Source organism: Nansenia antarctica (genome assembly GCF_963989245.1).
Source record: "Nansenia antarctica genome assembly, chromosome: 8".
NCBI classification, from domain to species: Eukaryota; Metazoa; Chordata; class Actinopteri; order Argentiniformes; family Microstomatidae; genus Nansenia; species Nansenia antarctica.
In genome coordinates this window covers 8,942,614-8,954,586 of record NC_137678.1, presented here as the reverse complement: position 1 = coordinate 8,954,586, position 11,973 = coordinate 8,942,614, and the positions used below count along the sequence as shown (strand labels likewise).

General features: G+C 44.8%; 1 protein-coding gene across 1 annotated transcript; it reads left to right on the top strand.

Moving 5' to 3' along the window:
* The first annotated feature begins 788 nt into the window (after nt 1-788).
* slc66a3 (solute carrier family 66 member 3) lies at nt 789-10,576 on the top strand. Its single transcript, XM_080537763.1, has 7 exons — nt 789-1,013; nt 4,523-4,605; nt 5,831-5,900; nt 6,245-6,302; nt 9,002-9,122; nt 9,261-9,302; nt 9,884-10,576. The coding sequence occupies exons 1-7, from the start codon at nt 868-870 to the stop codon at nt 9,973-9,975; spliced, it is 612 nt and encodes a 203-aa protein (XP_080393889.1). The 5' UTR covers nt 789-867; the 3' UTR covers nt 9,976-10,576.
* Nucleotides 10,577-11,973: the final 1,397 nt, after the last annotated feature.

Below are 11,973 nucleotides of genomic sequence, written 5' to 3'. Positions count from 1 at the left end.
GTAACATAACCAGGTACATTAATAATAATAATAAATAGTAATTGCAATTTACAATACAAATACAACAATTGGGGGTCCCTCAAAAAAAAAATCAACCACCAAGGCCTCATTCGGACCCAGGAAAAACCCTGGTATGTACTGTAACATGATAGCCATCTATGAGCAATGCACTATATATAAGATGATGACCAAGGGTCTTTCTGCTGCTGACCAAGGGGCTGAGTCCTGTTGATGGGGCCCAATTTTCTTTTAGAGTCTGTAGGCTACTGTATTTGTTCATTAAGATTTCATAAATATGATATATTGTCAGAATTTTTGTCTTGTTTTATAAAATGTTAATTATTTTCATTTCTTGTGCTGGTTTATTATGAACATGTAAAATTGCAGGAAACTAGCACAAATAATTGGGTGGGAGAGAGGGGCCTCCGCCGCCAAAACGTGCACAGTTTTGGGTCGCTCCACCGCCAAAAAAATCTCACTCCAAACTTTTGGTGAAACTTGGCAGCCCTGGGTGTAGATATTATAGAGTAAACTAGTCAACTGTTATTACTAGTGTGTGTAGTAATGAAACTACAGGCATGGCTAGTTTGCTTCTGATGTTAGGGTTTCTAAAGTGCGTCATATCATCATTGAGCAAGTTTCGTGCGTTTCGTAATTGTTTTGTTTAGGACTGCTCCACGCACAGCCGGGCTCGCCGTCACTAGGTGGTTGATCCGGTAGGTAAATCGAGCGCACCCCGCGGTCCCGGGCGTTAAAACGAACTGATTCTGAACAAAACAACAGCTGATGTGTGCGGAAGTGAAGTCTTCGTGAACTCTACCAGATGTTTTGACAGTCGGGGATCGAAAAGCAGATTCGGATCTCCAAATGGAATCAGATAATCTCCTAGATATCGCTAACTTCAGCACCCTCTTCATGTGCATGGTCCTGAAGTTTCCGCAGATATTTGTTTTGCTGCGGGCGAAGTCGACGACGGGGGTCAGTTTAAACAGTCTCCTACTGGAGTTAATGGGGTAGGCTGGAGCCTAGTTTCTATTCTGCCTGTGTTTAAAATGTCTATTTACATGATGCTTTCGAGTGATGCACGCATAGGCAACAGCTACAAGTCGAATGAGTGAAAGTGATTAACCGTGTTGGAAAGCGCGGTGTGGTAGAAGCAACAAGCATCATACAAATAAACCAGGAAGCATCAGGTCAGGGGGGTATTCCATTAACGTCGCACAAAGGGACAATCCAGGCTTAGATCCCGCGAGATTTAGAAAGAAATCCAGCCTTATTTTGTATATAATAATAATAATAATAATAATAATAATAATAAAAACAATTGAAATATCAAAATAAGCCTTGATTTCCCTTTAGTGACGTTGATGGAATACCCCCCATGTTACCTTCTAGTGTGTTAACAAATAAATAAATAAGAAAACGCGCACCATAGTTTTGTGAGGTGCAGGCTGGCGTGTGAAACTGTGAAGCCACACACACTCTTGCTCCGATGATAATTTTTATTTAGATGAATATTTATTAGATTAAAAAATAATAATAACCAACTTAAGACCAGGGGTTCATTTATTAGATATTACATTCCAAGAACCCTCCCTCCACTGTTACTGATATTCACACCAAGCCAACTGTAAAATGTGCAGAAAACTTACAATTACAAAGCCTGATAAAGCTCTCTTTTGAAACTAATGAGCTTAATAAAAGCATTGCATATATCTGCCTAGGTATCCAGTCTTGAAAAAGGGCGTCATGCCTAATACACCATGAGGCTGACATATCAGAAACACATAGCCTACAGTGGATGACCAAAGCATGCTTAAGAAACACCCCAAAACAACTGTCCCACAGACCAGGAACTCTCTCTAGGAGGTAGAACAACTGTCCCACAGACCAGGAACACTCTCCAGGAGGTAGAACAACTGTCCCACAGACCAGGAACACTCTCTAGGAGGTAGAACAACTGTCCCACAGACCAGGAACACTCTCCAGGAGATAGAACAACTGTCCCACAGACCAGGAACACTCTCTAGGAGGTAGAACAACTGTCCCACAGACCAGGAACACTGTCCAGGAGGTAGAACAACTGTCCCACAGACCAGGAACACTGTCCAGGAGGTAGAACAACTGTCCCACAGACCAGGAACACTCTCCAGGAGGTAGAACAACTGTCCCACAGACCAGGAACACTCTCCAGGAGGTAGAACAACTGTCCCACAGACCAGGAACACTGTCCAGGAGGTAGAACAACTGTCCCACAGACCAGGAACACTCTCCAGGAGGTAGAACAACTGTCCCACAGACCAGGAACTCTCTCCAGGAGGTAGAACAACTGTCCCACAGACCAGGAACACTCTCCAGGAGGTAGAACAACTGTCCCACAGACCAGGAACTCTCTCCAGGAGGTAGAACAACTGTCCCACAGACCAGGAACTCTCTCCAGGAGGTAGAACAACTGTCCCACAGACCAGGAACACTCTCCAGGAGGTAGAACAACTGTCCCACAGACCAGGAACACTGTCCAGGAGGTAGAACAACTGTCCCACAGACCAGGAACTCTCTCCAGGAGATAGAACAACTGTCCCACAGACCAGGAACACTCTCCAGGAGGTAGAACAACTGTCCCACAGACCAGGAACACTGTCCAGGAGGTAGAACAACTGTCCCACAGACCAGGAACACTCTCCAGGAGGTAGAACAACTGTCCCACAGACCAGGAACTCTCTCCAGGAGGTAGAACAACTGTCCCACAGACCAGGAACACTCTCCAGGAGGTAGAACAACTGTCCCACAGACCAGGAACTCTCTCCAGGAGGTAGAACAACTGTCCCACAGACCAGGAACACTCTCCAGGAGGTAGAACAACTGTCCCACAGACCAGGAACTCTCTCCAGGAGGTAGAACAACTGTCCCACAGACCAGGAACACTCTCCAGGAGGTAGAACAACTGTCCCACAGACCAGGAACACTGTCCAGGAGGTAGAACAACTGTCCCACAGACCAGGAACTCTCTCCAGGAGGTAGAACAACTGTCCCACAGACCAGGAACACTCTCCAGGAGGTAGAACAACTGTCCCACAGACCAGGAACACTCTCCAGGAGGTAGAACAACTGTCCCACAGACCAGGAACACTCTCCAGGAGGTAGAACAACTGTCCCACAGACCAGGAACACTCTCCAGGAGGTAGAACAACTGTCCCACAGACCAGGAACACTGTCCAGGAGGTAGAACAACTGTCCCATAGACCAGGAACACTCTCCAGGAGGTAGAACAACTGTCCCACAGACCAGGAACACTGTCCAGGAGGTAGAACAACTGTCCCATAGACCAGGAACACTCTCCAGGAGGTAGAACAACTGTCCCACAGACCAGAAACTCTCTCCAGGAGGTAGAACAACTGTCCCACAGACCAGGAACACTCTCCGGGAGGTAGAACTACTGTCCCACAGACCAGGAACACTGTCCAGGAGGTAGAACAACTGTCCCACAGACCAGGAACACTCTCCAGGAGGTAGAACAACTGTCCCACAGACCAGAAACTCTCTCCAGGAGGTAGAACAACTGTCCCACAGACCAGGAACTCTCTCCAGGAGGTAGAACAACTGTCCCACAGACCAGGAACACTGTCCAGGAGGTAGAACAACTGTCCCACAGACCAGGAACTCTCTCCAGGAGGTAGAACAACTGTCCCACAGACCAGGAACACTCTCCGGGAGGTAGAACTACTGTCCCACAGACCAGGAACACTGTCCAGGAGGTAGAACAACTGTCCCACAGACCAGGAACACTCTCCAGGAGGTAGAACAACTGTCCCACAGACCAGGAACTCTCTCCAGGAGGTAGAACAACTGTCCCACAGACCAGGAACTCTCTCCAGGAGGTAGAACAACTGTCCCACAGACCAGGAACTCTCTCCAGGAGGTAGAACAACTGTCCCACAGACCAGGAACACTCTCCAGGAGGTAGAACAACTGTCCCACAGACCAGGAACACTCTCCAGGAGGTAGAACAACTGTCCCACAGACCAGGAACTCTCTCCAGGAGGTAGAACAACTGTCCCACAGACCAGGAACACTGTCCAGGAGGTAGAACAACTGTCCCACAGACCAGGAACACTCTCCAGGAGGTAGAACAACTGTCCCACAGATCAGTAGTGCAGTGTGTATTAACAGGGAAATTTAATAATATTAGGGCTGTCAATGTTAATTAATCTGGAAATTAATTATTAGCATATTATTAATATATCATAATAATAATAATAATAATGATATAAAAATGTAAACTCCAGCGGCCGCTCCACCGCATGTGTTGTGCAAGGAAAAACAAGCCTCTTAAACCCCCAAAATAATTTTGTCCAACTTCTAGAGGTGTCTTTAACAGACTGCTATTCATATCTGTGTATATGCGAGAGGAAGATTAAGTACTAATGATAGACAGACATTCAATCATTGAAATACTTGAATAATGTTGAATATGTTAGTTAAATTGTTAACTAAAAAACTAAACAATAATTCTGTCTTTCAGGTTCATTGTGTTCGTGTCCTACCAGATGTACTATGACTACCCACCTCCAACCTATCTGGAATACCCCATCCTCATAGCTCAAGGTCAGCAATCTACACTGTCTAGGCCTTACACTTCCTGGTCACTTCAGGGACCAGTGTTGTGTCAAAAAAGAGTCAAATGTGGGGTGCTTAGGTGGCGTAGCGGGTTAAGCGTTGACCATGTAACCGCAGGGTCCCCGGTTTGATTCCGGCCGGGGACATATCCTGCATGTCATCCCTCCTCTCTCTCTCTCACCCATCCTTCCTGTCTAAATCTCTACTGTATCTGTCAATAAAATGAAAAATATGAGTGGGGCTCTGCTCAGCCTCGGAGTTGAGACGTACGACACCAGTAGCGCAAACATTGAGTTTCTCAGCTTGCCATCCCCCTGTGCATCCAAGTTGGTGGCCGTCATAGTGACACACACACACACACACACACACACACACACACACACACACACACACACAGTAAGACTCCATGGAGAATCAGTAAGTAACAGTCATTAGTTGGTGGCAGTCATCGTGGTTCATCCAGAAAGGTTCAAGTCTCAATCTTCCTATGAAGAAACTGTCCTGTTTTTCTTAAGCGCGGGTGAGCATTCATTCATCTGTCAATGCCGCTGATAGGGTCCTAACAAAAACAAAGCAGATTGAACACATCACACCAATCCTGAGATCCCTGCACTGGCTACCAGTCTCTCGGAGAATTGAATTCAAAATCCTCCTAATTACATACAAATCACAAAATTTGGTCTTGGACCAAAATACATATCAGATCTCCTCCCACCCTATATTCCCACAAGGCCCTAAAGGTCAGCTAGGACTAATCAGCTAATCATTCCAAGAGTGAAAACAAAACACGGTGCAGCAGCTTTCAGTCACGCGGCCGCAATGCCGCATGCTCCTGGAACAAACTCCCATAAGAATTCAAACAGGCCCAAACCCTTAAAATATTTTAATCTAAGCTAAAAACCTTCATGTTTTGCAGCAGTTATGATTAAACACAAACACTTATATCAATGTCTTTTATCCATTAACTATTGTCTTATTAAATGTTTTATCTATTTACTTATACTTATATTTGCTTTTATTCATTGTAATTTTTATTTTTATTACTATGCTCCTATTTTTAAATAATGTATGTAAAGCACTTTGAACTGCCCCTGTTGTATGAAATGTGCTATACAAATAAACTTGCCTTGCCTTGCCTTACAATGTATATATTCTCTGCAGAGAATTTTACCCAGTTTGAATCCTGTGATTGTGATGTGTTCTCCATCCCCAGACGTGATCCTCCTGCTGTTGATTCTACACTACAATGGCAATCTGAGGCAAAGCCTGATGTATGCAGCTCTGTATCCTTCTGTGTGCAAGGTCTGGAGTTCCTGCTGCTTACACACACACACACGCACACACACACGCACACACACACACACACACACACACGCACACACACACACACACACACACACACACACACACACACACACACACACACACACACACACACACACACACACGCACACACACACACACAAAATAACTGTAGCTGCCATATAAACCTTGTGTGTCTCTCTGTTAAGAAAAGGTGACCTGATTCCAACATACTGATATTATTATTATTATTATTATTATTATTATTATTATTATTATTATTATTACTATATTATGTTATATACCCTTAGCATTGCTTGATCAGGTTTGTGGGAGGCTGGCAACTGCTCACTGTACAGAAGTGGATCATTGACTTGGCCATGGTAAGTCCTGTTAATATCAGTCCAAAATCTACAGTATCTTCAGAAAATGCAATCAATCAATCAATCAATCAATCAAGTGTTTGAATGCATGCTCCAAAAAAAGCTTTCCTAATAAAAACAGCCTGGTCGACACCTGTTGGCCCCATTTGGAGAGCTCAAATTCAAACAATGCTAATGCTTGTGTCCAATTGTGACATGGAACGGAATGTAGCCAATCAAGAAGCGAGCTGACTTCGTTCTTTGGCACTTTATTTGCCCTGTCGCACATGACTGCCTCGTACAGGTCAGTCAGGGTACTACATTAGATCACGTTTGATCACGCACCGATTTCTGGCTTGGGGGACGAGACTCTAGACCAGGGGTCCCCAAACTTTTTTCTGTGAGGGCCACATCATTTTTCCTTTCTGTGATGGGGGGACTGGGTCGGTCTCTAACATAAAATAATATGGAACGGAGTGAAATGGAGGCGGTTGCGCAAAGCAATTGCGCGCAGGAGAGCACTGGTGGATGCAAACAAAGTCTAAACAGTTGAATTTGGATGGAATTTATACCTATAGTGATATGTCAATGAAATATAATCAGTTTTACAGTCTGATACATGAGGTAGGACCCTCATCATACACGGGGGGACCCATGAAGCAGGGCTGTCTGGGGTCCTTAAACGAGCATCAAACACTTAATTTCTACCATTCTGGTGAATTGATATGCACCAATTTGTGACCTTTCTGCATCAATTTATGGTGGAAATGTCATTATTTATGCAAAGGAAAACACAATATTCAGGCACCAGATGATCAAAATATAATGTAATATAATGCAATATAAGGCTCTCAGGCATTCTGTACTTTCAAATATGTATTCTCCTTGAGCAGTCAACATCAACTATCAGCTATTTCACTAGCAAAAACTAAAGATAACTTATTTGCGAAACAGCGCCCCCGCCACCACGTCGGCGCAGTGCCGCTATTGCAGTCAGAAATGACAGAAATCCACCGAGTGCAACGCCGGTAGAAAATTGACGTTGTTCAAAGGGCCGGTCCAAGTGTGGGGGCGGGCCGTGTCCGGCCCGCGGGCCGGAGTTTGGGGACCCCTGCTCTAGACTGTCGTAGGACAGATCTTTATGTGTGTGGTGTGCTGTGTTGGGAATATCGGAGCACACCACACACAATGCGATCAAAACTGTTCAATCCATGACATGTGTGGGGGTCTCTCTCAGATAGGAAATCTGTTAAGATTTAGAAAATCTTTATGTGTGTACCAGGCATAAGTCATCAACTGCACCAGTCTAATCACAGGGCCTCAAAGATTATACTTTCTTAAAATGTTCTCGATTGGACAATTTTGTATTCCTTCTAGGCCGACCTATACGCATATTGTACAGTCCTGTGTCATTGGTTCTGTCCTTAATTAATTAAATACGTTTATAAATGTCTTATACTCAACACTGATCTAACAGGGTTGAATTGGTGAAAACAAGCTCCCGATGTTGCTTTCACCAATCAAATCATATCAGTGATCCAGTGATTTCTTCAAGGAAGTGAAGAAGGAACACTTTTAAGAGTATTTAAAGGGTGGCAGGATATCCTATGTAGAACCTCTCTCTCCCTCTCTCCGCTCAGAGCCTGTGCACGTTCATCAGGATATCATATGTATAACCTCTCTCTCCCTCTCTCCGCTCAGAGCCTGTGCACGTTCATCAGGATATCCTATGTCTAACCTCTCTCTCCCTCTCTCCGCTCAGAGCCTGTGCACGTTCATCAGGATATCACATGTAGAACCTCTCTCTCCCTCTCTCCGCTCACAGCCTGTGCACGTTCATCAGGATATCCTATGTCTAACCTCTCTCTCCCTCTCTCCGCTCAGAGCCTGTGCATGTTCATCAGGATATCACATGTAGAACCTCTCTCTCCCTCTCTCCGCTCAGAGCCTGTGCACGTTCATCAGGATATCACATGTAGAACCTCTCTCTCCCTCTCTCCGCTCAGAGCCTGTGCACGTTCATCAGGATATCACATGTAGAACCTCTCTCTCCTCTCTCCGCTCAGAGCCTGTGCACGTTCATCAGGATATCACATGTAGAACCTCTCTCTCCTCTCTCCGCTCAGAGCCTGTGCACGTTCATCAGGATATCACATGTAGAACCTCTCTCTCCCTCTCTCCGCTCAGAGCCTGTGCACGTTCATCAGGATATCATATGTATAAGCTCTCTCTCCCTCTCTCCGCTCAGAGCCTGTATGTCTAACCTCTCTCTCCCTCTCTCCGCTCAGAGCCTGTGCACGTTCATCAGGATATCATATGTCTAACCTCTCTCTCCCTCTCTCCGCTCAGAGCCTGTCTAACCTCTCTCTCCCTCTCTCCGCTCAGAGCCTGTGCACGTTCATCAGGATGTCATATGTATAACCTCTCGTTCCCTCTCTCCGCTCAGAGCCTGTGCATATGTAGAACCTCTCTCTCCCTCTCTCCGCTCAGAGCCTGTGCACGTTCATCATATGTCTAACCTCTCTCTCCCTCTCTCCGCTCAGAGCCTGTATGTAGAACCTCTCTCTCCCTCTCTCCGCTCAGAGCCTGTGCACGTTCATCAGCGCTGGCAGTAACCTCTCTCTCCCTCTCTCCGCTCAGAGCCTGTATGTATAACCTCTCTCTCCCTCTCTCCGCTCAGAGCCTGTATGTCTAACCTCTCTCTCCCTCTCTCCGCTCAGAGCCTGTGCACGTTCATCAGCGCTGGCAGTAAGTTTGCCCAGCTGCAGTGCCTCTGGAGCTCCAGAGACTCGGGCCAGGTGAGCGCCCTCTCCTGGGCGATGGCCAGCTACACGTGTATGGGTGAGAGGAACCGCCGCCCACCACCGCACACACACCACAGAGAAGGGGATGCTCATGTCTCACTTACTGAGTACTAGCCAAGAGTGGGAACAAATCGTTTAATAACACTGATTGCGGTTGTTATCTGTCTTGTTTCAGCAAGAATCTTCACCACCGTGGTGACAACTGGAGACATGCAGGGTAAGTGTTTCTTTCCTGGGGATTTCAATGTTCACCATTTCAAAGGCACCATCCACAGTTAGGTTTGTTTACAATGTTCACATGACTGTATTTTAAAGTCAGGTTGTAACACAACAACATGTCGTGAGCTTAGAATGATAAGGCTCTATCTCCGTTTAGGGTAGTTCAGAGATATTGAGCGTCAAAGTTTTTACATTCCATTATGTTTTGTGAGATGGAACCTTTGTATTTTATTAATTACTGACTAAAAAATGTCAACATTTTAAAAATAACACCACACAGGCATTATTAAACACCTAATGGATCAGATTATGTAAAAAACTCAATTTTGACAAAAATTGAGATAGAACCTTATAATTCTAACGTCACGATGTGGAAAAAGTCCAGGGGGCTGAATATTTACTGTACTGTATATCACCAGGAAAGTTGCTAAAGCATTTCTGAGTGACAATCTCTGAGTGGTAGCGCCTTCCCTACAAGCACTGAGATCTCCAGTTGTGTTTGGGTTGTTAAAATAGAGCCCATACCGTTGTTCACACTTGCATCTTTAACATGTCTTGTTCTTTTTCTCTTTCTCACAGTCCTGGTGCGATTCATTGTCATGACACTGCTGAATCTGTGGGTGCTGGCTACAGTCTTGTACTACAGGAAAAGTGGAAAGAAGCAGGATTGACTTTACGTATGGACAACTGACAGCTATTTGGCTATTTGGTTGTCACCTACTAATCTGTTACATTTAAATAGTTTTTGGGGAGGTTTACTGGATTAAGTCCACACTGAAACATTTACAGCTGGCAACCTTTTTGACATACTGAGACGGTTACTACTTTTGAAAGCAGATTTTCTATGTCATTTTTTTACCTCCTGTTATTTACCTCACACTTGTTAAAATATTCCAATTACTGATTTTCTACAATTCAGTTATTGTGTTGCAGAATTAGTAATCCAACGGTAGATACGTACATTGAGATGCAGATTTGCGTGTGTGAGTTGAACTGTAAACTATTGTGAGCCATTTGAGTATTAAACATGCTATTCACAGTTCCAGTAGTAGTACCAGTCATTGACAGTAGGGGGGGACCTGCACCTTCTGACATGAATACATGTACCAGGGAACCGTTGGAGAGAGAGGGGGTGTATTTCACTACGGATGAGGCCAACCAATCATTTTGTCCGGTCCATTTTTGGAGTTCTGTGTGGAATGATATCAGATTTGGCTTTTTTTCCTCTGCTTTTTTCTGCTGCAACCACAATAAATAAACAAGTGATTGTCAGGCTGTGTTTTAGGGCGTTTCTGGTCTAAGAGTCAGTCACTATAAGACTGAAGACAGTCAGTGTCTGGCAGGACAGGATGGAACACACTTCTCTCTACATCCTACTCTGTGAGTACTGTGTGTGTGTGTGTGTGTGTGTGTGTGTGTGTGTGTGTGTATGCGTTAACATTTTTTTGGTTTGTGTATACGGTATGTGTGTTTGTGTGTGTGTGAAATTATGATGATTTTGATATTGAAGAAACATTTGGATACTCAATTGAAACATATTCATTAGAACCAGATGAATCTGGGTCAGTCCAGCATAGAGGCGACACAAGGCACAAAGGACTCAGTGAGACTTACATGATATGATACATGACACATATTATACATTTAGAGGGTTTTCTTTACAGTTTATTTATTTATTAAGTACATCTGGTAAACATCAGGTCACGTGACGGTAACATGAGTACCGAAAACCAACATTCCAGAATAGTGATTACAACATCACTCCATATCAATGTGTGTGTGTGTGTGTGTGTGTGTGTGTGAAATGTGTTTGGTGTCTTGTTGTAGAGGAGAGGAGAGGAGGGGAAAGGAGAGGAGAGGAGAGGAGAGGGGAGCAGAGGAATGGAGAGGAGAGGAGAGGAGAGAAGAGGAGGGGAATGGAGAGGGGAGGGAAAAGGAGATGAGATGAGAGGAGAGGAGAAGGGAGTGGAGGAAAGGGGAGAGGAGAGGAGAGGAGAGGGGAGGAGAGGGATGGAGAGGGGAGGGAAGGGGAGAGTAGAGGAGAGGAGAGGAGAGGGATGGAGAGGGGAGGGAAGGGGAGAGTAGAGGAGGGGAGAGGGGAGGGAAGGGGAGAGTAGAGGAGAGTAGAGGAGAGGAGAGGAGGGGAGAGGAGGGGAGAGGGGAGGGAAGGGAAGGGCAGAGTTGATGAGAGGAGAGCTGACCACACACACACATCTCTCTCTCTCCGTCTCACTCTCGCTACTAGGAAGTGACTGTAAGGCACATTTATTTGTATAGCACATTTCACACAACAGGGGCAATTTAACGTGCTTTACATATAGCATTAAAACAAACAGAAAAAGAAGGATAGTAAGAACATTTTTTAAATAAAAGTAAAAATGCATATATACAGTATATATAGAAAATACATAGATAAACATTTAATAACTTAATAAGACAATGAATAAAAAGATATAGATAAAAGTGTTATTACTGCAACTGTATTCAAGAGCTGCTCTTCCTGAAATGGCATGTGAGAATTTGCTGGTACTGCGTCTGTGTTTAGCCGCTATCTTGCGCAATACGGCGCGTGAGATCGCAGTGTAAAATGACACGTTTGATATGGCATCTGTCTTCAACCACTATCCTGGCTGATACGGTGTGAGAGATTAGAATTACACAAAGATGTT